The following is a 24,903-nucleotide window of genomic DNA, read 5'->3' as shown; positions in this document are numbered from 1 at the left end:
ACGCACGCACGCACGCACACCGAGGCACCCACCTGCCGCCGGTAAGCGTGTCAGAGTTGAAAGCAGAGAGCAGCAGCAGCAGAAGGGGGCGGAGCCTGTTGCACACCACTGCCACTGCGAGTGGTTCTACCTGTTACACCTGCTCCCTGCCCCTCCCCCTCTCCACTCCACCCCTCCCCTCCTCTCCCCGGCCGGCCCTCTGGTGTCGAGTGGCGAGGGCTCGGCAGTCCCCGGGACGCCTTCCCTGCCTTCCTGTCTGTCCGCCGGCACCACCGCCACCGGTTTGGCTCCATTAATGCGCAGGTGGAGCAGGAAGCAGGCGCAGACGGTTGAACCAGTTTGATCCTTTTCTTCCTTCACACGCAGCGACTGGACCACGAGCCACAGGCTGACCTTGGATTGTCTTTTTTTTTTTTGTTTGTTGTTTGTTGTTGTTGTATTTTTTTTTGTTTTGGAGATCACATCCAAAGTGGCTCCGGGACTTCAACGGGAACAAGTGGACCATCCGGACGCAGCATGAGCTCCGACGAGTCGTACAACTTTGTCTACAAAGGTGAGCGAGTGATGTTTGCCGCAGCTGAGATTGTGTCAGAAGGAGGAAGAAGGTGAACAGGGCAGGCAGGTGCACCGGGCGGGGGGGAAGGCAAAGCAGGAAGTGAGAGCGTAAACCACCTGACCTTTGACCTCATACTTCTCGTTCTCCGAGCTCCTTGGCCTTGATTGTCTCGATTTTTCCGATCGATGGGATTTCCCCCTGGGCGCGTGGCACTGTTGTCGCTGATCATCAGCACCGCCCTGAGAGCCGTCTGAACCCGAGTGCTTGTGCTTCTCTGTTCACCGTCTTCCCGTCGCAGTGGTTCTGATCGGTGAGTCCGGCGTGGGGAAGAGCAACCTGCTGTCGCGCTTCACCAAGAATGAGTTCCACCACGACAGTCGCACCACCATCGGCGTGGAGTTCAGCACCAGGACGGTCCAGCTCAACACCTACACCATCAAGGCCCAGATCTGGGACACGGCAGGGCTGGAGCGCTACAGGGCCATCACCTCGGCGTGGGTGTACACACACACTCACACTCACACTCTCACATACACCCACACACACACACACACAGATCCATAGATAGCAGGAGTCATCTCATTTGCCTTGGAATGTCGCTGGATTGCTGAGAGTTTAGCTCCTAAATCTGTCTGTTCCATCTTGCAAGATTCCAGGTAAAGGGGGGGGGGGAGCCTTTTCGACTGCTCTTGTGACCAGAGCCAATTGACTGTTTCTGTAGAAGAAACAAAGGCAGGAAGTGGCTGTTGCTGCTGTAAACTGTTCGTGGAAGCCGTAGAGGAAGGAGGGAGAAAGGGGAACTAAAGCTGCTAGCCTAGCTGCGGCTAATGGAGTTAGCACAGCGCGGTAGATTATATATGTATATATATATATATATATATATATATATACACACATACAGTATATATATATACACACACACACACATATATATATATATATATATATATATATATATATATATATATATATATATATATATATATATATATATATATATATATATATATATATATATATATATATATATATATATATACACACACACACACATATATATATATATACACACATACAGTATATATACACACACACACACAGTATATTCTTCTGTAACAATGATTGACTGCCACGTCACCATGGTAACGACACCAGTTTGATGACTTTACTACTGAGCTGCGTGGTGTCACCTCCGACCTCTGACCTCTGACCTTTGCCTCCCGCCCCCCACCACCTCCAGGTATTACCGCGGCGCAGTGGGGGCCCTGCTGGTCTATGACATCAGCAAGCACCTGACGTACGAGAGCGCCGAGCGCTGGCTGAAGGAGCTGTACGAGCACGGCGACACCCACATCGTGGTGATGCTGGTGGGCAACAAGAGGGACCTGGAGAGCCTCCGCACGGTGCCAACCGAGGAAGCCCGGGCCTTTGCAGGTGAGAGCCGTGAACCCGAGCCGCCTGCCAGCGTGCCGCACCGGCTGGCAGAACTCGGTGAAGCTCCTTGATTTGACACGGCTGGCTGCCTTTTCCCTCCTCCCGCACGCAGAGAAGAACGGCCTCATGTTCATGGAGACGTCGGCGCTGGACTCCACCAACGTGGAAGAAGCGTTCACCAACGTCCTCACAGGTGGTCCAGCCGCACCGCACCGCACCGCACCGCACCACACCGCACCGCACCGCACCGCGCCCCTCCACTTCCAGCCCTTTGAATTCACCCGCTGATTGATTTTTGATTTTTCTTTTTTTTTTCCTTCTGCTTCTCCGCGGTCCACCTCCAGCCATCCAGAAGAAGGTGGTCAGCAGAGAGGTGACGCGCGGCTCCATCAGCGCCGTCACCCTGTCCAGCCCCATCACCCTCACCGAGCCGGAGGAGAAGAGCCGCAGCTGCTGCAAGAGTTCCTAACGGCCAAAGGGGGCAGCACCGTCCAGGCTCTGCTTGACTGGCGCCCAGTGCAAGCAGGCGGTGGAATCCCAACAGACATGGAAGCCATGTTTGGGGCTTTTATTGTTGTAGTTGTTGTTGTTGTTTATCTTTTTCTTCTCAACTTTCAATGTTTGGAGACTGTGTTGAGGTAAGGACACTCGTTGGCGCTGCATTCCTGCAGCCTTCAATCGGAACCATCTAGAAATGACCGACTTGCCATTGAAAACGATCAACACGTCTCCTTATGAACAGCTAAAAAAAAACGTTGTTTTTCTTACTCATTTTTACACAAATAATTTCAAACGAATGCTAACCTTTTTTTTTTTCTTTTTCTTTTTTAAAATCAGCTCGTCATCATTTTCTCTATTCTGAATAGAGTCTTTGTTCCCCCCCCCACCCTACCCCCCTGCCTATCCTATTTGCTGTCATTGTAATGCAGCAGGGTTTTATTTAGGATAATTTATTTAAGTTATTCTGTCTGTCGAAGAGTCGTGAATTGCATTAAAATCATTGCACAAGAGGGGGCAGCAAAAGGAGGCTGCACAGATTTTTGACTTTAACTCAAACATGTTGTGTCCTGGCTGACTCTAAATAACGTGTCTTTCAGGGGGTTTTTGCCAATATTATTTATGTTGTAGGACTGGTTACCTGCTCGAGACCAGCTCAAACTCATTGTCATGCTTTTGGATATTTAAAAAATAAAATAAAATAAAGTGGTTGCATCATATTCCATTTCAGACTCAGCCTTGTTTGAGTCAAACATGGGGCAAGACGATTTAGAGGAAATATTGGACGTAAATGAACGACATACAAGAGACAATAAGTCACGGATCCACGTGCTGCTCAGTCTCATTGCAGCCTGTAGATGGCGGTGTTTTCTGTAAATTGTCCATTGAAACGGCTCTTCTTTTGCAAGCAGCGAGAGTCAAACCTGTACAACTCGATTTGCACTGGGCACTGAATACTGCCCTTCCCGCGTGTGTGTGTGTGTGTGTGTGTGTGTGTGTGTGTGTGTGTGTGTGTGTGTGTGTGTGTGTGTGTGTGTGTGTGTGTGTGTGTGTGTGTGTTGTTCACACCTTGAACAAAGGGGAAGGTGCGCAACAGGGCGATTGCCTGCGGCTGAAGGCCAAATGTATGTGTTCCAATCCTCCACAGGTGGCGCTACAGACGCGACACTGGAGGGAACCGAGTGACCGCCTCAGTCGACCGTGACCGGGTGGCAACTGAAGTGCGTGTGAAGGCGCTCGCTGCAGCCGTGAAGCGCTCGTCATTGCCTTGAGAAATCCTTCCTGCTGGAGCTCTTGCAGCAACTTTTTTTGTGGCCCTCAGAATTTGCGCTCGCGGTGCCGCACCTTGCGAGGGCCCCGCCGAGTTAACGACCTTTGACCTCGAGGAGAGCAGCTCTCCTCTGAGACGTTGCCACGGTCTGCGTTGCGGCCCCTCCTCTCTCGTGGTTCTCTGCAGAGCTGCAGTTCCTGCTGTTTATCTCGGCTGTTTGTTTTCTCTTCCTGCGTTGCGCCTTGGAAATGTCCCCTCTGGCTCTGTTTATCACAGCAAGTTTCACTCACATTCTGTCCCACCCAGAATGGTTGTTGTCCCCCCCCCCCAGCCTCACCCTGGCTCCTCTTTGCACCTTTGCACTGGCTCTGAATTACCACCTTAAAGAGGAAATTGCTGCTGCTGCTGCTGCTGCTGCTGCTGCAGTGAGAACATTTGGCAGGATTATTTCCCCTTTTCACTTCCACAGACGCTTTTCATGCAGCTTTTGAATTTTCTCAGCTTTAACAACCAGGCTGTTGTTCTGGTGTCCAAGTGCAAGTGCAGGGTTTTTTTCTTCCCACTCGAGAACCTTTAACTTGAATAGAACTCTCACCCTCTTTGCTCTTTTTGCTCTTTTGCAAAACATTGGCTGTCACGGGGAGGGGAAAAAAAGAAAGAAAAGGAAAACGCTGAGTGCAAATGGCTGGAGAGAAGCCTTCCTCTCTGCAGCTCTCTGGAGGCGTTCAGGTCAGAGCCTGGAATCTTCTTCTCTTAGGCTCTCGGCACGGCAAAGACGGAGATGATTTATTGGACGGCAATGTGGGAGACCCTGTCAATGTCATGCGGCACGCAACTGTTTTATTGTATTGTGTGTGTGTGTGTGTGTGCGCGCGCAACAGGAGAGCCAAAAGTCCAAACAACACATTGCGCCATCACCCACCCAGCTGTGTGTCACAGGAGAGAACTCTCTCTCTCTCTCTCTCTCTTTCTCTTGCTCTCTCTCTCTCTCTCTCTCTCTCTCACACACACACACACACACACACACACACACACACACACACACACACGCCCCAATCTGCCCCCCCCCCCCCCACACACACACACCCAGTCAGCCAAACATCAACACATAAATAGCAGCGAAGTCAACGCATGTTGACTATTACCATGGTGACGTGGCAGCCAATCAAAGAGAGAGGTGAAGCCGGTGGGTGTTCATTCGCGCGCGCCACTCCTCCTTTACGCCCCCCCCAAAAATATACGCAATCCGGAGGGGGTGGCACGCGCCGGCGGTTGCGTGTGCGCGCAGCGTGGAGGTGGGGGAAAAAAAAAAGAAAAGAAGAAGAAGAAGAAGAAGAAGAGAGAAACCGAGCGTTCAGTCTGAGCTCAGCGTGTGATGACATTAAATCGCGGCTGTGTCACGGTGGGTGTGTGAGCCTCCGTCACCCCCGCGCGCTGCTCTGGAGTCACTTGACTTCCTCGACAAGAAGAAGCGCGAGCGATCATTTTACAACCACAGCTGGAGGTCAACATCCTGGCTTTTCCGCCCCTTTTCTTTTCTTGCTTCAGGCACAAAGAGCTCAGCGTAGCAGACAAACAAAGCAACAAAGTGCTCCGTACCTCAGTTGCCATGACAGCCGCGGTGTTTGGCCACGTGCGCAACAACATCCGCGTGAAACAGGATTGTTGTCGACTTCACCTGAGCCGAACTCCACCCCGAGGAGAGAGAGAGAGAGAGAGAGAGAGAGAGAGAGAGAGAGAGAGAGAGAGAGAGAGAGAGAGAGAGCCCAGGAGCAGCAGGAGCAGCTGGATGGAAGGATGGAAGGATGGAAGGATGAAGGTGCTCTGCTCTTCCTCACAGGCAGCAGCAGCAGCAGCAGCAGCAGCGCCACAGTGTGGCTGCCGGCTGACTGACAGAAGGTGACGCAGAGGTTCGACCCAGTGAGCTCATGTTTCCATGCGAGTCCCCCCCCCCACCACCACCACCACCACCACCACCGCACACACACACACACACACCTCGTCTGCGTTTCTTCCACGATTTTCGCAGCTGCGCCTCCATCACGGCGGCTCGCGCGCAGGAACAAAGCCTTCCAGCCGCAGCCGTCAAAAGTGTTCCCCTGGATCTCTGGAAAGTTCGGCCTCACTTTTAACCCCCCGAACGCTGTTTTCAATTCTGCGACTTTCAAGCAGTGAGTGGGAACAATCTCAGGATTGCCGGAGTGCTGCGCCACCAGGCGGCCGCTCACTGGGAGCACAAGCTTGGATCTGAGCTCTTTCGAGTGTGTTTGTTTTGCAGTTTCCTCTCGTGGAGCAGGGGGTCTCCCCCCCAGGTGCATTCTGGGGCGGGGAGGGGCCCCCTTGTCAAGGATTTCCCCCCTTTCTTCATATTTAATCTTTGTCCTTTGTTGAGGGTTTGATCCAAAGGCCAAAGTTGAGCCGCACTGACTCGCAGCACGCGGGAGGCGCCTTCACTGCGCACGTTGGCACCGTCTGCTGCGCATTTCCTGCGCACTCATTAGGCGCATTTCCGTCTGTTTAGTGAGCCTGAGATGTAGATACTGTGGGAGGACACTTGTTGGACACGACTCATGGAGGAGGCGGAGGAGGAGAGTTTGTGGGGGGACGAGAAGGAGCAGTGAGGAGGAGGAGGAGGAGATGGAGGAGGAAAAGGAAGAAGAGGAGGAGGAGGAGGAGGAGGAGGAACTGAGTAGGGAGAGGAGGAGAAGGAGGAGGAGGAGGAGGAGGAGGGGGAGGAGGAGGAGGAGATGGAGGAGGAACTGAGTAGGGAGAGGAGGAGGAGGAAGAGGAGGAACAGTGAGGAGGGGGAGGGGGAGGAGGAGGAGGAACTGAGCAGGGGGAGGGGGTTGAGGAGGAGGAGGAGGAGGAGGAGGAATCCAGATGGGAGGACGCAGCCTCGGCACCGCAGCAGCAGCAGCAGCAGAGGGACGAGCGACTCGCGGAGGAGCGGACGCGTCATGGCACGCGCCGTCATCCCGTACTGATCGAGCGGACTGCACGTGGAGCCCCCTCATGTATTTCGGTGCGTAAACGTCTCGTGTCTTTCACAGCCTTCCGTGACTTTTTATGTCTCTCCCACCTTTTATTGACCGCTCAGTGCCGCCGCTGCACAGAGTCACTTGTTGCTACGTTGAAAGGCGCGTGAGAGGCGGTCAGATACAATGCGCAGCTGCTTCATGGCAATACTTCAATATTTAAAAAATAGAAAGAAAGGGGGGGGGGGGGGGTGCGGGGGACGGCATTTCGCCTTCGACAGAAGCGCAAAGTAGCGCAGCTGAACAGGATGCGCTCCACTCGGCGGTGCCGCCGCGTGACTGAATGCAGAATGCAGGCTGCATTTCTAATCTAATATGTAGAACGGCAGGGCACCGCTGTTCATCCATTGTCACCGGGAAGTGTGGCGTTGTGTGTTGTGATGTCACACACTGTGCAGCAGGGGTTGTGATGCCTGCAGCAAGACAACATTCTGAGCGCTCACACTTCTTCTCTTTTTCTTATAATATTTACAGCTTCATTTATTTCCTTGCGTGTTCGTCTCGCCTGCTGGGGGCCACACACACACACACACACACACACACACACACACACACTGCAGTTGGAATCTCCTCTTCCTTGCTCTGCAAGTCTTTAACCCGGCAGAGGAAGAGTTCCCCCAGCCGCCGCTGCACTGCCTCAATAAGCCACTTTGTTAAAGTCAGAGCTGAAGGTTGGAGTTGGCAGTGTGTGTGTGTGTGTGTGTGTGTGTGTGTGGGGTGGGGGTGGGGGGGCAGGCGCCCGCTCAGTCCACCCGCTGTGCCCTCCTCTCAGTGGGCGGCCGGGTCGGTGGCTTCGGCTCTCTGCTCCTCCAGCAGCTGCAGGAGGCAGATGAGGATGAGGCTGAAATCTCTTCTTCTTTCCTTAGGTGTGATCTCACTCTTTTTTTTTCCTCTCTCTCGCTCAGTCCCTACACGCACACGCACACACACTACCCGCCTATAGGTGGTTAATTTTGAAAGGGTGACTCACAAGGCAGGCAGCAGGTGTACAGTATCTCCACCGCCTGGAGCCTGGCAACTGCAGCTGGAGGGAGGCTGCAATGTCCAACAGCCAGATGTGCAGGCAGGCAGTCAGTCAGTCAGTCAGTCAGTCAGTCAGCCAGGCAGGCAGTCAGTCAGCCAGTCAGCCAGGCAGGCAGTCAGTCAGTCAGTCAGCCAGTCAGTCAGTCAGGCAGTCAGTCAGTCAGTCAGGCAGTCAGTCAGGTAGTCAGCCAGCCAGCCAGTCAGTCAGTCAGTCAGCCAGTCAGTCAGGCAGTCAGGTAGTCAGCCAGCCAGCCAGTCAGTCAGTCAGTCAGCCAGTCAGTCAGGCAGTCAGGCAGTCAGGCAGTCAGTCAGGTAGTCAGTCAGTCAGCCAGTCAGCCAGTCAGTCAGTCAGCCAGTCAGTCAGTCAGGCAGTCAGGCAGTCAGTCAGGTAGTCAGGCAGTCAGTCAGGTAGTCAGTCAGTCAGCCAGTCAGCCAGTCAGTCAGTCAGGCAGTCAGGCAGTCAGTCAGGTAGTCAGGCAGGCAGTCAGTCAGGCAGGCAGGCAGGCAGGCAGGCAGCCAGTCAGTCAGGCAGTCAGGCAGTCAGGCAGTCAGTCAGGCAGTCAGGCAGCCAGTCAGTCAGGCAGGCAGTCAGCCAGCCAGTCAGTCAGTCAGTCAGTCAGCCAGTCAGTCAGGTTGTCAGTCAGTCAGTCAGCCAGTCAGCCAGTCAGTCAGGCAGGCAGTCAGGCAGGCAGTCAGTCAGCCAGCCAGTCAGTCAGTCAGTCAGTCAGCCAGTCAGGCAGTCAGTCAGGTAGTCAGTCAGTCAGCCAGTCAGGCAGTCAGTCAGTCAGTCAGTCAGCCAGTCAGTCAGTCAGTCAGGCAGGCAGTCAGTCAGTCAGTCAGTCAGCCAGTCAGTCAGTCAGTCAGGCAGGCAGAATCAGAATCAGACTAGCCTTTATTGTCACTGTAGCAGAGATACAATGAAATCAGGCAGTCAGTGCCAGATAATTGTGAGTCACTCTGTGTAGATCACTGCGGGGAGCAGCAGCAGCAGCAGCAGCAGCAGCATGGCACCTTGTTGTGTTAAGTTAGTGTGTTTTATTCTCCTGCCCTGTTGTCCAAACACACAACCGATGTGTGGTTTGGTGATTTATTGCCAACACTTCCAGTTGCGAAAGAGGGGGGGGGGGGTGAATAAAGGCTGTGGGTCCTTCAGAAAGCTCAGAGCTGACGGCTTCTCCACCGGTCTGAGTGAGACAGGACCAATCAGCATCCTTGGAAGAGAAAAGAGGCGGGTCTAGGCAAGGCAACGCCTGGGGACGAGTCCTCCTGCTGGCTGGACTGGCAGGCAGACAGACAGACAGACAGGCAGACAGACAGACAGGCAGGAGCTTCCTGACTGATTTATTGATTTTGGTCACTCCAGCTTGCTGAAAAGAAGTTCCCCTCTGTGCTTTTGAACGGCCCTCATTGGACTCTAATGGCCTGCATTTATTTGTGTTTACTGAGCGGAAACAACTCCGACAAATGTGTCTTTTCTGCAGCAGCCTGAAGTGAAATGCATGAAACGCTTGGCTGCAGTCACAGAGCTGACACAGCGGCAGGTGACGGGCGCGTTGCCATTTATGTATTTACTTATTTTACTTCTGAATTTATTTATTTATTTCAACACCAGTGATTATCAACAATGGCCGGTGATGCAGAGTCGGGCAGCAATCAGGCCTGGAGAGACGCTGCAAACTGGGAAACAAGCCTCCAATCAGCAGCACGGCAATTTCACTAACTGCCTTATTGAAGCCCAGTTAGGTGCCAGACACTGTGTGTGTGGGGGGGTGGGGGGCAGGTGTGAAAGCAGGACTTCATGTGGTGACCTGAATCACCACATTAATGGTTTGAAATCAAGAGTGAATACTGAGAGTGGGCCAGAAATTATTTAATCAGGCAACAAGTGTGTGTGTGTGTGTGTGTGTGTGTGTGTGTGTGTGTGTGTGTGTGTGTGTGTGTCAGCTGGTCCATCGAAAAGAAAGATCTCAGGTTTTCCGACCGTGTTATCAGAACTGAGGTCTCTGACGTTGTATTTTACTTGAAGGTGCCGCAAACACAGGGCTAAATATGCTGCTTCCTGCAGATTCATGCTGTCTTTTTCTCGGGGGGGGGGGGGCTGTAACTGAGGCTGCAACATCAGAAACAAAGATGAAAAACAAAAAAAAAAAAACATCATAAAACGCGTACTTCTAAATGTTTTTTTTCTCTCAACCAGATCTTATGAAAATGCATAATTTTTATATTTTTATTTTGGACACAAAAATAAATCCCTCAAAGTAAACACAAAGCACTTCATCTGGCATGAAAGGCAGGAAGGACGTGAGTAGGAGGACAAACCGAGTCCTTGACGACGGAGTGAAGGTGCTGCGAGAGCTGATCAAACACTGACTTTTAAACAAAAACACACAACACCGACTCTTAAGTTGTTCTACTTTCACAGCGTCGACGCCCCCACGAACTGGCTCCACCCTCAAGAGTCTCCTCCCCCACACCTGTCACTTCCTGTCTTCCTCACCGCTGTTGCCGTCTCCTAGGTAACGTGTGCCCCGCCGTGGCGCTGCCTCCGACTCGCCCGGTGGGGGGCGGGACCCCGGTGGCCGCCTCCCCCTCCACTGACGTGAAGCCCCGCCCCCCCTTCCGCCTGCTGCCCTGCTTCCCCGATGTGAGTACCATCAGTCACTGTCGTCTAACACGTCACCTGTGATGATGAGCTGTGGCATTTCCACACCGGCCGGCTGGTGTTACTGGTGGTGTTACTGGTGGTGTTACTGGTGGTGGTACTGGTGGTGTTACTGGTGGTGTTACTGGTGGTGGTGTTACTGGTGGTGGTGGTGGTGTTACTGGTGGTGGTGGTGGTGGTGTTACTGGTGGTGGTGTTACTGGTGGTGGTGGTGGTGGTGTTACTGGTGGTGTTACTGGTGGTGGTGGTGGTGTTACTGGTGGTGGTGGTGGTGGTGTTACTGGTGGAGGTGTTACTGGTGGTGGTGGTGGTGGTGTTACTCGTGGTGTTACTGGTGGTGGTGGTGGTGTTACTGGTGGTGGTGGTGGTGGTGGTGGTGTTACTGGTGGTGCTACTGGTGGTGGTGGTGGTGGTGGTGGTGTTACTGGTGGTGGTGTTACTGGTGGTGTTACTGGTGGTGGTGGTGATGGTGGTGATGGTGGTGGTGTTACTGGTGGTGGTGGTGGTGGTGTTACTGGTGGTGGTGTTACTGGTGGTGTTACTGGTGGTGGTGGTGGTGTTACTGGTGGTGGTGGTGGTGGTGGTGGTGTTACTGGTGGTGGTGTTACTGGTGGTGTTACTGGTGGTGGTGGTGGTGTTACTGGTGGTGGTGGTGGTGGTGGTGGTGTTACTGGTGGTGGTGGTGGTGGTGGTGTTACTGGTGGTGGTGGTGGTGGTGTTACTGGTGGTGCTACTGGTGGTGGTGGTGTTACTGGTGGTGGTGGTGGTGTTACTGGTGGTGGTGGTGGTGGTGGTGGTGTTACTGGTGGTGGTGGTGGTGTTACTGGTGGTGGTGGTGGTGGTGGTGGTGTTACTGGTGGTGGTGTTACTGGTGGTGTTACTGGTGATGGTGGTGGTGTTACTGGTGGTGGTGGTGGTGGTGGTGGTGTTACTGGTGGTGGTGGTGGTGGTGGTGTTACTGGTGGTGGTGGTGGTGGTGTTACTGGTGGTGCTACTGGTGGTGGTGGTGTTACTGGTGGTGGTGGTGGTGTTACTGGTGGTGGTGTTACTGGTGGTGTTACTGGTGGTGGTGGTGGTGTTACTGGTGGTGGTGTTACTGGTGGTGTTACTGGTGGTGGTGGTGGTGTTACTGGTGGTGGTGTTTCTGGTGGTGGTGGTGATGGTGGTGGTGATGGTGGTGGTGTTACTGGTGGTGTTAATGGTGGTGGTGGTGTTACTGGTGGTGGTGGTGGTGGTGTTACTGGTGGTGGTGTTACTGGTGGTGTTACTGGTGGTGGTGGTGGTGTTACTGGTGGTGGTGTTTCTGGTGGTGGTGGTGATGGTGGTGGTGTTACTGGTGGTGTTAATGGTGGTGGTGGTGTTACTGGTGGTGGTGGTGGTGGTGTTACTGGTGGTGTTACTGGTGGTGGTGGGTGAAGTTGTCTCCTCCTTTTAGCCGTGTAGCTCCAGGAGCAGCTAGCAAGAGCGCCCTAGATCAGTGGTGGGCAAACGTTTTGACTGGTGGGGCCACAGTGGGCTCTAAAATGTGACAGAGGGGCCGGAGCAGCAGCAGATGGATGGACCATTGGATACGTAGAAAACAGGATTTCATGTCAACTGAAAATGAACCAAAGCAAAGTTACAACAAAATCAATATTTAGCTCTTTATTGAAATTACTTTTAAAACACTGACAAAAATTAATGTGAAATACAGTTATTTGATGACTTATTTACTATTAATTTGATGTTCTTCAAGTTCGGCGGGCCAGATTAAAAAGCTTAACATATGGCCCCCGGGCCATAGTTTGCCCATGCCTGCTCTAGATGGACTCCCGGCTCTGAGGCCTTTTTTTCCCCCTCTGTCCTCTCCTGCTGTTAGCATTCAGAAGAGTGAGCGATGTCGTAGCAGGTGTGTGACTTCCGATAACGCACGACTTACACAGCTTTGCCTGAGGTGTCTCAGTGTGTGCGTGCATGTGCTATCATTTTTTTCTTCTTTCATTTCACCTCACACACACACACACACACACACACACACACACACATTCGAGCGCGCGCACAAAATCCTGATCTGTATAAACACAAGCTAGCCGCTACAAGCCCTGTTGTAACTCCAAGGACGCGTCGCTCTGATAGATTTCATCACCCAATCAGCTTCCTTTCAGCTGTGACGCAACCAGGAAGCAACTGTGGCCCTGCACCCCTCAAAATCCCAGGAGAAGGCGCGGATGAGGGCGTGCAGGAAGTGGCAACAAGTCCTGCTGCTGCTGCTGCTGCTGCTGCTGCTGCCAAATAGCCTAGCTTAAAAAGCTACAGCAGGGATTAAAAAGATTTATTTAATCAGACATTATTGACAATATTAACGATAGACATTGACAATATTGGCACCAGGAAGCCTTGAGTGGTTGCCATGAGGATCTGAATGTCTGAGTGTCTAGAAGATCCCCTAGAGACTCAGTGCTGCGGCCCATTTCGCTGATGTGGAATTGAGTTGAACGTGATTGGTTCGCCCAATCGCCTTCCAAGTTGGACTTCCACCTCCCCAAACAGTCTCTGCAGGCCAGACTGGAGCGCGAGATCGATCCAAAGGAATTAGGACGCGTTCCATCTGGCTCGTCAGGGTTAATCATTAGGTGCTTCGGTCATTAGCAGCGAGATTTCTTTTGGCAAATCTAGAATCTGCGTGTGTGTGTGTGTGTGTGTGTGTGTGTGTGTGTGTGTGTGTGTGTGTGTTGCGTGTGTGTGTGTGCGGGCGTGCTGTGTGTGGGTGTGAGTCGTTGTGTCTTTGCTCTTTCCCATTCTTCATTTTTCCACCTCGGCTCTGTCACATCTCACGCCGTCTCTTTCTCTGGGAGTTTTCAACCGTGGCTCCGTCCACCTCTTCCTCCCACTCCTCCGTCTAACCTTCCTCCTCTTCCTCCTCCTCCTCTTCCACCACCTCCCTGACTCTTAGGATTTTTTGATCAAATTTTCAGCAGCTTTTCCATCGGCTCCCCCTGCTGGGGTGGATGACCTTTGCTGGCTGCTCCGCGTCTTCAAGTGTCTCATCTCACCTTCTCTCATCGGAGGCTCCTCCCCTTTCTCATCTATTTATAACTCTTTCCTTTCTCTCATTTCATGGCCTCTGTGCCCACCTGTGCTGCTCGGCCGCCCTTGTCTTCTTTTCCCCCAGCGCTCCAGGTTGTGTAGGGGTGTTTATTTCTTCTCCTTCATGGGCACTGAAGCTGCATATCGATGGGTTTCACGGTCCTTGACAGAATATTCTGCTGATTGAAGGAAAAAAAAAAAACACCTTTATTTGAATTCAGAGGGCTTTTGGTTCTGTTTTGTTTTTAAGATAAAGCAACCGCTGGTTGTGAAATGTGTAAAAGTTGCGTCACCCCAGCCCAGCCAGCGACGGAAGCTCCAGTCGGTTCTGATCCGTCTGACTGATTCTCCTAGTTGATTTCTGACCTTTCCCGGGCCGCTCATTGTTTCCGTTTCAACCCTTTTTGGATTCAGAAGAAGAAAAACAAAAGTAGCAAACAACAACAACGCATATAAATTAAAGCAAAATGTAATTTGTGGAACTGTTTTGGGGGGAGTTTTTTTAAAGCCGGCTCCCAGCTGAACTCCACCCGGCTCTTCTCCCTGGACACTTTGTGCTCTGAGTTTCTTTTCTTTTGTGTAGCAGCAGCAACAGTAGCAGGCGGCATTTTCCGGCTGCTGCGGCTGTGTGTGTGTGTGTGTGTGTTGCAAAAAGTGTTTGTTTGGTGCCCAGTTGTGGGTTGCCGTGGCTACGGGATTTTTTTGCGCTCTCTCTCTTCTTCCATGTTTTTGTTGTTGTTGATCCAGGACCTCGCCGGGTAGTTTGGACTTTGTAGTTTGACAGAATTTCTCCCGATGAAGGGAAAACAAACAAAAGCAAACAAAAACAGCGGAAAGAAAGAACTCAGGCTTTGCTTCCACGCCAACCCCCCCCCCCCCCCCAAGCGTCCAAAGGCGTCACGCTCTTCCACTGACGTCGCACAAGCCAGACTGTCACGCTTGCGAGCCGCGCAGAACAACACGCGCAGCGTATGGAACGCACAGGAAAAGCGAGCCGTGGGATTTGACAGGCGTCCAGGTGGAAAGTCTGTTTTCCATCCCTGTGTTGCAGCCGTAATCTCCTCACAGCAGACCGGAGAAACGGCCCCTGATGGTTCTTCTCAGCCAAACGCTCTGTTTTCACTCCTCAAATCTCACGCAGCCTCGTTGCCGAGCTCCCGTTTCAAACTTCTTTTTTTTCCTTCTCAGCCTGTCTTTCTTTTACGCAACCCAAGTGTTTCCTCATGGCCGTGACAGAAGCTGCAAATCCTTTTGTAATTTCCATTCAATTCCATTTTTTTTTTTAAATTCACTTTTTAACCCTCTAACCCAGGGGTGTCAAACTGGGGTTCACGGGCCACATGGAGGAAAATCTCTTCCCAAGCGGGCCGGAGCGGTAAAATCATGCTGTGGGAATAATAACGTAAAAATAACAACAACTTCCAGTTGTTTTCTTTGTTTTACTTTACTTGTGTTATTTCAGCACTCTGCACTCTGCACCAGTGTTGCCAACTCCTCAGTAAGGAAAGCCGCTATTGGCTGTCCTGAAAGTAGCCAAATGACGTCATCATCTAATTTGCATAATTGACCATTTGCACTTGATCGCAACGTAACAACGCCAGGAAAAGTCGCTAGATTTGTCGCTAGTCGCTTTTGACAAAGAAAAAAGTCACCATGGGGAGTTGGAAAGTCGCCAGATGTTTGCGAGAAAGTCGCCGAGTTGGCAACACTGCTCTGCATTGACTTTGTCTGTTTCGACTGAGACATTTTGGGGCAATGAGGGCAGCCAATAGGAGACGTGAGTGGCTGTACTTGTGCCGGTTTGCTCAGCCCCAGTGTTGAGTTTGTTTGCGAAGCAAAAATGATGTAGCGACACCAAGTGGACACATTTAGAACAGCACTCTCGTGGTCCGGGAAAAAAACAGTTGGCGGGCCTGATCCGGCCCGCGGGCCGTATGTTTGTTGCTGATGGAGTTGTATCCTCCTGCACGTCGAGCTCTGTCTCTCTCTCTCTCTGTCTCTCTCTCTCTCTCTGTGTCTCTCTCTCTCTCTCTGTCTCTCTCTCTGTCGCTCTCTCTCTCTCTCTGTGTCTCTCTCTCTCTCTCTCTCTGTCGCTCTCTCTCTCTCTCTGTCGCTCTCTCTCTTTCTGTGTGTGTCTCTCTCTCTCTCTTTCTGTCTCTCTCTCTCTCTCTTTCTGTCTCTCTCTCTCTCTCTTTCTCTGTGTCTCTCTCTCTCTCTCTGTCTCTCTGTCTCTCTCTCTCTTTCTCTGTGTCTCTCTGTCTCTCTCTCTCTCTCCGGTGCTCGCTGCCGTGACCGACATCTAATCAGACACTTGTTCATTTTCAAGGTGTCTGACAAACTCAAACAGCCGCAGGGGCCTGGAGGAGATAAGAGAGCAGCAGCAGCAGCAGCAGCAGTGTGGACGAGAGCACGGAGGAACAAAGAAAATGAGAACGCACACACGCACACACACACACACACACACACACACACACACACACACACACACGCGCGCAGGCTTTGAGCGGCGTGGCTCTCCGCCTCTGCTGCTGCTGCTGCTGCTGCTGCTGGAGGGAAGCCCCCCCGCTGAGGTTCCTCTTATTCCCCAGCAGCCGCCAGGAGCCACTTGGCCGATGCGGAACGACGCAGCACATCTTCACCTCCGGCCTCCCGCCACAATCCTCTGCCGTGATTGGATCCCTGTGTTTCATCACAGGTTCCAGGGGTTCCAGGCGGCGCTGGGATAAAGTCCCGAGAGGAGCCTCTGAATGCTGAGCTATACGATACATACGCACGTGCATATAGATCAATTTTCTTTATTGTGCGTACAAGAAGATGAAGCGTACAAGAACCGATCCCACATTTACTGGAACGAGGAACGTCTGCCTTCTCTCTCCGGATCCCCGCGGATTCTGCGGCGTGACGGTTATCCCCCTGAAGAGAACCCAGCTGGCTGCCGCTCCTCACTGGGCCTCTCGGCCCTAACCCAAACAGGGCCGCAGGTGGGCGGCGCCCCCTGGGGGTTTTGTTTTGCGAACCTTTTTCTCTCCTCAATACCTGACTTTTCCTTTTTCTGTGTATCCTGGCGACCGGGTGGCGGTGGCGGCGGCGGCGGCGGCAGCGGCGGCGTGAACAGCGACCTCTCGCCCCCCCCGATGCTTTTTAAAAGGCTGCTTGACAGCCGCTGCACCCCCGTCTGTCACATGGCCGTCAGGTTCTGTGTAGGGGAGGCAAAACAGCATTAAAGTGCTTTAGTTGCTCTTCGTCTCGGTCGAGGCCGTCCAGACAAAGAGGCAGGAGGTCAGAGGTCAAAATGGACATTTGATGGTTCTTTAAAAAACTGTTTGCCGTATAGTTTATATACTGCATCAAATACGATGCGAGGCTTCATCCCTCCTCCTCCTCCTCCTCCTGCTCCTCCCCCTCCACCTCCTCCTCCCCCTCCACTTCCTCCTCCTCCTCCTCCTCCTCCTCCTGCTCCTCCCCCTCCACCTCCTCCTCCCCCTCCACTTCCTCCTCCTCCTCCTCCTCCTCCTCCTGCTCCTCCCCCTCCACCTCCTCCTCCTCCTCCCTCACCTCCACCTCTCCCTCTCCGCCTCCTCCTGCGTTCTGCCGCCACCAGCCAATCACTGAGGTGTATTGCAGCCCTTGAGCGCTTCATTGTGTGCAGACTTTCACCCGAGTGGCTCTTCAGAGCCGGCCGGTTCGTCAGGGTTCACACAGTGGAGTCGGTTCCGTCGCCGTCTGTCTGAAATGTTGACTTCAGACGTCGTCATTCCTCTCGTCAAGGTCTCAGCTCCGGCACCGGGTTCAGGGCCTTCACCTTGCAGCCGAGCCGTCCTCGCAGTACTTCAGCCCCTCTAGTTTTCCCGGCCCGAGGGGGCGGAGCCAGCACCTGGCTGGAGGGGCGTGGTCGCTGAATTCAAGTCAGTGCGCGGTGAAGCAGGAGGAAGTGAAGGATGCACTCCTCTGCTTCCTGGCAGGACAGAGACTGTTTGAGTAGAAGTTGCGGCACCGCGGCTGCTTGTGGCTCAGGAGTCTGGACCTGAGCGTCATCGGCCGCTGTCTCCTTCTCTTCCAGATGGATCACATCCACAGAGTGCTGACGGCTTCAGGCTTTGTGCGGAGCTCGCTGCTGCCACCGCCGGCGCCGCTGACAAAGTCCAGCGCCTGCAGAGTTTGTCGGCTGAGGTTCGCCAGCGAGGTGGGTGTGGTTTTGGACGTGCTGCACCTTTCTTTTTTTTTCTTTTTTTTCTTTTTTTTTTACAATTTATTTGGCTGCCACCCTTTCTGTCTCACCCACACCCATGCGTGAGAGCCAGTTTGGAGCCCTGGAAGCTGCTTTACTGGTTCTGAGGATTTTGCAGCGGCATCCTGGTCGCAATGTGCACGTGCACACCTGTTCACACGGCGCTGCCACGGCGCTGCTGAGCACGTGAAGGCGGGACGTCGCTCCTTTCGATGCTCAAACGCTTAGTTCAGCGTGCACGCCTGTTTAGAATCCAACTTTGTTCGTCTCCCATGTTGGGAATTTCAGGATTTGGAAACAAACAAACTTGAACAGAATATGTATATAAAAAATTAAAAAAAGAGTTCAGCTTATGCCGATTTTCCACCTGTGCAGGTGCAGGTTTCGTCACACCACTGCAGCCCCAAACAGCCCAGCCGGTCCAAACCTCCGGACCTCCCTGAACACAACACCGAGACTCTGGAACCGTCAACCGCAAATAAGGAAGTGACGTCGCCGAGCAGCTGGCAGCCCTGCAGCGACGACCCCACCAGATCAGGAGGTAGGTGTGTGTGTGTGTGTGTGTGTGTGTGTGTGTGTGTGTGTGTGTGTGTGTGTCCGACTACAACTATTAGATCCACAAACCTCATTTTCCCACTCACAACTTCCCTGCACCGGACCTCCTGCCTCGGTTCTTGCAGCGAGCAGATTTAAAGGTGGATCATTGTTTCCTGAAAGGAAAAAAAACACCAACGGCAGAAACGCTCCAATTACAGCCCGCGTGACATCGTGTTTGTGCCGCCGCATTTGCATACACGTGTGGGTGTGAAGACATGAAAACAAGACATTTCAGCTGCGAGCTCAAGGACGGGGAGAAGGAAATAAATCCATCACTCGTCTCCTCGTGCGGTGCGACGCAGCTGGGAGTTGGTTGTGGAGAGGCTCTCAGGAGGCCACTTGAGTGGCTGAGCGGCTGAGAGGCTTCAGCCGTCGGCGCCTCTCTTGGGAAAAGCTCTTCAAGTCTGATTAGCGACGCAGCGCTCGCAGGACTCCAGGAATTCAGCAAAAGAAAACTTCTTCATTTCTTTCGTCCGTTCTGATTTCTGTAGTTCCTCCCTCCGTCTCCTCAGATCCACCGGACCTGATTTCTGTAGTTTCTCCCTCCGTCTCCTCAGATCCACCGGACCCGAGTTTGGACCCATCACCGTCGAGCACCGCCTCCACGGAGACCCGGACTGGGCCGCCGGAGAGCCGGGAGGCGGCTCCAGAGGGGGAGACGGAGGAGGAGAAGGCCGTGCGTCTCCTCTACTGCTCCCTGTGCAAGGTGGCAGTCAACTCCGCCTCCCAGCTGCAGGCTCACAACAGCGGTGAGGTCAAAGGTCACTGTCTGTCCTCCTCGCACCGCTCGATCAGACCGCTCCTGGAAAGTTTAAAGCTGTTTTTTTTTTTTTTGCATCCGCAGGCACCAAACACAAGACGATGCTGGAGGCGCGCAGCGGCGACGGAGCCATCAAGTCCTTCCCAAGGGGCGGAGTCAAGTCCAAGCTGGCCGCGCCGGCCGATTCGTCGACGGGCCTCCAGAACAAAACCTTCCACTGCGAGATCTGCGACGTGCACGTCAACTCCGAGACGCAGCTCAAACAGGTGGGCGGCCTCGATGACCTTTGACCCCGGTCGAACCCAGCGGAACATTTGACAAAAGAAGAGCCCACAGTCACACTGTATCTGTGTCACGTTTTCCGTTGTTGTCTTCTTCGGTGGTTTTATTGAAGGTAGCCTGCAGCTCTTTCATTTTTAATCATCTCCATAAATTTGCACGTCCAGAACAGAAACAGGAAAGCTGCCAAAACAGGAAGTTGGCTCCAAATAAAAATTTCAAAATAATTAAAATCTAGATTAAAAGTTTTTTTTGTCTTGAAAAAAACCCCAAAAACTTTTCACCCCCTATTTTCTCTTAAGGTAAAACAATTCCACACTGCAATAGGTCATTGTGTCATTCAGACGTGGGGTTTTCTATTAGAATATTTTTCAGCTTCCATAAAAGATCAATCAAAGCTCAAATGATAAAATTATATCTCCCTCCAAACCGAGGTCCTGGAGCCGGGGGGCGGCGGCTGTCAACAGAATCCACCTCTGTGAAGGTCGGCCAGAGCAGCGTGACAATGAGACGGCGGCTGCTGGCGGCGCCGTCAGGCGGCGGGGGGGAAAGGTCGGAGTCGCCGGGCGGAGCTGTCAGCGCTCGCCGATGCATATTTTAGCGGCGGCGACGGCGTGATTGCTCGCACCTGCCGCTCGCAGGTGGACGGCGATAACGCGACCCCTGCCCGTCCGTGTGTGCGTGCGTGCGTGGCATGACGAGGAGCGTGCACGGCCGCCTGTTCAGAAGATATCTTTGGCCAGGTGCTCATGAATATTCACCCTCCTCCTCTCCCTCTCTCTCTCTCTCCCGAACCATCTGCTATTGACTGCCAATCACTTTCCCCCTCTAAGCCCCTCCCCTCCTGCATCCCTGGACTCCGCCCCCTCTACAAGCGTTCTGTCGTTTTTTTCCTGCTTTTTTTTTTTTTTTTTTTTGTCTTTTTTGATGTTTCAATTGCAAGTGTTTGTTTGTGTGTTTGTTCCACTGCAGCACATCAGCAGCAGGAGGCACAAAGACAGAGCGGCAGGTAAACCGGCCAAACCCAAGTTCAGCCCCTACCCTCCCGGCCAGCGGCACCAGACTTTCCAGTCGGTGAGTAATCAGTGTTTCCAGTCGCCCAGCTGCTGCTGCTCCTCCCAAACCTCCAGGAACCCGAGGGAAAAATGCAGACTCTTCTTGTGGATTTCTTCTTCTTCTTCTTCTTCTTCTTCTTCTTCTTCTTCTTCTTCTTGTAAAGAACAATTTGAAAAAGTCAGGTTGACGTAAAAACAGAGCAACCCGTGTGAAAAATGCCTGTTTTATTTGTTAATATTTTCTTCTTCTTCTTCTTCTTCTTCTTGTAAAGAACAACTTGAAAAAGTCAGTTTGACGTAAAACAGAGACATTGCAGCATTTACTCAACTTTTTTTTTTTTCAAGTTCAAGGTTTTTTCCTCCGATACTTCCTTTAAATTTCTGCTGAATGCCACAGTGACTGACTTTTCACACTCGGACAGCTTTTCTTTCTCGCCCCGATGCTCCAGCAGTGTTTGCATCGGGCTGATGTGGATGTAGATTCTCAGATGGATTACATAAAGAACCAAACTGCTCCTCTAGAAAAACGTGCCGGCGCTGCTTTCATCTGAATGTTTCCTCTGAGACGTCACAGGTGGCCGCAGATTCCCAGTGTTTGGGTTTTCCCTCCTGACTTCAGTTTGTCCTCCTCAGCTGCGTCTCACCCTGCAGAAGACCCAGGACCTGACCAAACCTCTGGCCTCCTGCCTCCTCCAGCGCCACCTGTCTGTGGCCGCCGCCATGGCGTCCTCGCCCGCCCACCCCCTCTGCCCCGCCTCCAGCTCGGCGCTGTTCCAGAGCCACGCCCTGCCCCAGCCGCTGCTGCCCGCGGTCCCGGGGCCCCTGAGCTCCACGCAGGTTCTCTTCTCCCCCTACTGACCTCTGCAGGACACCTGAGAACTGCAGGAGAGGAGAGTGTGTGTGTGTGTGTGTGTGTGTGTGTGTGTGTGTGTGTGTGTGTGTGTTACCACAGAAATGCTTTTTTTGTTTTTTGTTATTTTGTTTTGCGGCACCATTGTTTCTTTATCCCACTAATAAGTGATCAATGCCAAGAGTCTGTATGACAATCAGGAAAAGTCCTTCATTTAATGCCCCATATTGTGCAAAATTCACTTTCTAATCTTTTTATTTTTTGCATCTCTCATGTCTAACTACTGCCTGCACGTTTGAAAGCATTGCGTTCAAACCAAAGGACATCAACAGGCTCCTAAAAGGTCTGAAACCGGACAAAGCCTCGGGACCAGATCCGATCCCCACCAGAGTCCTTAAGGAACGTAGGCCTCAGCTTGCAAGTCCTCTGTGTCGCCTCGTCATCTTTCCAAGCCAGTGGAAGCTGGCGTCTGTTGCACCGGTGCACAAGAAAGATTCTAAAGCTGGTCCATCAAGGTACCGCCCCATGTCCCTGCTTTCAGTCATTAGCAAGGTTGTGGAAGCAGTGGTGAACCAACCAATACAGAGGTGCATTCTCAGGAACAATCTCATATCCCACAGACAGTTTGGATTTAGACCAGGACACAGCGCTGCTGACCTCTTGAACATCCTGTGTCAGAAGTGGAACAACTACCTGGACTTGAAGGAAGGAGGAAGCCTGAGTCATAGCCTTGGACATACAGGGGGCATTCGACAGAGTCTGGCATCACGGTCTGTTGGCTAAAGTGCACTCGAGAGGAGTGTGTGGAAAGCTGCTCTCATGGCTCCAAAACTACCAATCGGACAGATCCATCAGGGTTGTCCTGTTCCTGTATATGTATGCTGACGACTTAACCCTCTGTGCTCGCATCAGATCTCCAGCAGACAGGGCTGAAGTGGAGGCTAGCCTGAATCGGGATCTCCATCAAATCTCCCTCTGGTGGAAACCGATGGAAGACCACCATTTGAACCTTTCGAAGTGCAAGTTCATGACACTCCCAAGAAAGAGGATCCCATCCCAGATGGACCTGCTATTCCACGGGCACGGACTGACCACCGCAAACCAGCTTGACATCCTGGGCGTCACGATTGACCACAAGCTGTCTTGGTCGAAACACCGGACCAAAATCTCCATCCGGGCAGCACTCAGGAGAGTAGCCAGCAAACTCACCGCTGAGAGCCGATGTACTCCCTCCACCATACGTCAGACGGCGAACCACCCGCCTATGCACAGCCACGCCAGATCATGCTGTTGAGCCCCCAGACTCCAACACACACTCACTGGACAGAAGCTTTCCCCACACTGCTGTCCTGGTGTGGTGCAGTTTACCCCAGCAGCAGACGGTGGTCTTCAAGCCTTTAGACGCAGAGTTGACAGACATCTCCTGGCCACTCCTCACGCGGACCGCTGAGCTGCAGTGAACCGCATGATTGGCCAATGGATAGTGGACACATCATCTTACTTGGCTATTGTTCACGATCGCATCAAATGAAAATAAAAAAAATAAAACAAATGTTAGCAAACCCCCCAAAAGTTAGAAAGATTCCTCCTCTGCACCCTGAGCTCACTTCAAATTCAAAATGAGACAAAAATGAGGTGATGTGTGACGTCACAAAGGGCACTGACCACACCCCCCAGCCAGGTGTTGGCTCCGCCCCTCTGAAACCGAAGGCTGCAAACAGAGGGCTAAATGAAGACTACAGAGCCAATGGGGGAGATAATGTGGGACCTTTACAGTGTTTGGTTTTCGTGTGCAGTTGTCATGATGGTGATGTGGTGACCAGTGCGAGTGTGTGTGTGTGTGTGTGTGTGTGTGTGTGTGTGTGTGTGTCCGTGTCCAGGTACAGTGTAATGTATGTAAGTACGGATCAAAGCAGCCCTGAAAGATGTTTATTTTATTTTTTTCCAATAAACAGCAGCTGTGATGACTCGTCTGACTCTGATTGGCTCTTCTCGGGGTTCCAGTGTCGTCCGTCTCCTCCTCAGATCTCAGCTCCACCTCCTCAGCTTCACGTCCTAAACCAAGCCTGCAGAGAATGTTTTTCAAGTTTATGTATTGCCTTGATTTATTTATTTATGTTTGGGTTTTTTTTTTATGATCCTCCTCACGAAACTATTTATGAGTCCAGATAAACTCTTGCCCCTCCTCCCCCATTGGCTCCGCCGTCCATCCCCCAGAGATAAAACAAAGCTGCGGCGTTCCGTCTGACTCTGTGGTTGCAGCTTCACGCTGCCGCCGGGCTGCTCACATTTCTAAACAGAGCTCATCTAAATTCTGAGAGGTGGAGGTGGCAGCCCAGACGCCGCCGCTCGGCCTGAGGCCCTTTGACGGCTTCATTTTCTCCCCTCTCCTGTTTTTTTTAATTATTTCTTTTGCTGTTTTTTTCACCCAACTGCTCTTTAACTGCCAGCGACCTCCCCCCCCCCCCCGACCAGCTTCACAGCCTTCATCTCCCTCCACTTCCCTCTCCTCCTCACCTTCACCCGTCTTTCTCCTCATCTGCTTCTCCTCCTCACAGACCCCACAGACCCCAGTGTGTGTTTGTGTGTGTGGGACTGTGTTTCCACCCTCCTCCTTGTCTGCCACCTGAAGATAGTGCAAAGGTCACAGAGTGGACCTCTGCTTGCCATATGAGAGCCTGCCGCTGCTGCTGCCGCTGCTGCTGCCACTGCTGCTGCCGCTGCTGCTGCTGCTGCTGCCGCTGCTGCTGCCACTGCTGCTGCTGCTGCTGCCGCCGCTGCCGCTGCTGGTGGAGGGGAAAGAAAGGCAGTAATGGGCTCTTGGTGTGAGGTCGCCACTTTTTGCGACTGCAGCACTTCAAAGGCCACTCGGACACGAGCTGCTGCAGCACGCGGAGGGTGGAAGTAAGGCAAGGAGGAGAGCGTTTGCCAGGAAATCAAGGAGGTAAACACAGCAGCAGGAGATTGTTGACAAGTCTGCATCCAAACAGCATCACGCCTGGCTGAGGGTTGGCAAGGGAAATCTGGAAGTGATGAGAATTCATGTGTCCAGAAGATAATCATGATCTTCTCGCCACCAGTGGAGAAGCAGTTCAAGCTTGTGTGTGTGTGTCCAGAAGAACACACAGTAGCTCCTCTTCCTTCTTTTTTTTCTTTTTTTTTTTTTTCCCTTTGTCCGGTCTGGCCATAATGACAAGCAGAAGTGTCTCTGAATGTCTATGATGGCTGACAGATTCAGGAGCTTCCTCTTGAGTTCCTCTTCCTTCAACAACTCGTCTCTCTGCTTCCGGGTCCCTTGGTTCTCCTCATTTTCAGATCCTGACCTTTTGACCCCACTCCAAACCCTGGGTGGAGCAGCACGTCAGGGTTTAAAATGAATGAGAATGTTTTCAGTGCCCTTTGTGACATCACAAATGGCTGAATTGTCGGACTGGATCGCAGCATAAAACAAACTTTTAGCTCTTCATGTGGCCAGATTGGAAAAACCCAGTTGTCATGTTAAATTTATATTCATCTCATACTTTTTCTTCCTTTTCCTTTTTTTTTTTTTTTTTTTTTTTTAAAATCTTTATCGCTTTTGTGATATAATG

General features: G+C 52.3%; 2 protein-coding genes across 2 annotated transcripts; both read left to right on the top strand.

Moving 5' to 3' along the window:
* The first annotated feature begins 80 nt into the window (after nt 1-80).
* LOC142881816 (ras-related protein Rab-25-like) lies at nt 81-3,212 on the top strand. Its single transcript, XM_076016126.1, has 5 exons — nt 81-553; nt 855-1,050; nt 1,797-1,990; nt 2,103-2,183; nt 2,335-3,212. Exons 1-5 carry the CDS (start codon nt 517-519, stop codon nt 2,457-2,459), a joined length of 633 nt encoding a protein of 210 aa, XP_075872241.1. The 5' UTR covers nt 81-516; the 3' UTR covers nt 2,460-3,212.
* A 3,394-nt stretch (nt 3,213-6,606) lies between these two features.
* LOC142881835 (zinc finger protein 385D-like) lies at nt 6,607-23,283 on the top strand. Its single transcript, XM_076016189.1, has 8 exons — nt 6,607-6,780; nt 10,333-10,460; nt 17,605-17,727; nt 18,148-18,313; nt 18,927-19,118; nt 19,214-19,395; nt 20,381-20,482; nt 21,097-23,283. Exons 1-8 carry the CDS (start codon nt 6,639-6,641, stop codon nt 21,319-21,321), a joined length of 1,260 nt encoding a protein of 419 aa, XP_075872304.1. The 5' UTR covers nt 6,607-6,638; the 3' UTR covers nt 21,322-23,283.
* The last annotated feature ends 1,620 nt before the right edge of the window (nt 23,284-24,903 follow it).

The sequence above is a fragment of the Nelusetta ayraudi genome, unplaced genomic scaffold, assembly GCF_046127955.1.
Source record: "Nelusetta ayraudi isolate G7.1 ecotype Tasmania unplaced genomic scaffold, CSIRO-AGI_Nayr_v1 ptg000219l, whole genome shotgun sequence".
Lineage (NCBI taxonomy): Eukaryota > Metazoa > Chordata > Actinopteri > Tetraodontiformes > Monacanthidae > Nelusetta > Nelusetta ayraudi.
The sequence above is the reverse complement of the archived record's forward strand: the minus strand, read 5'-3'. Positions and strand labels throughout refer to the sequence as shown.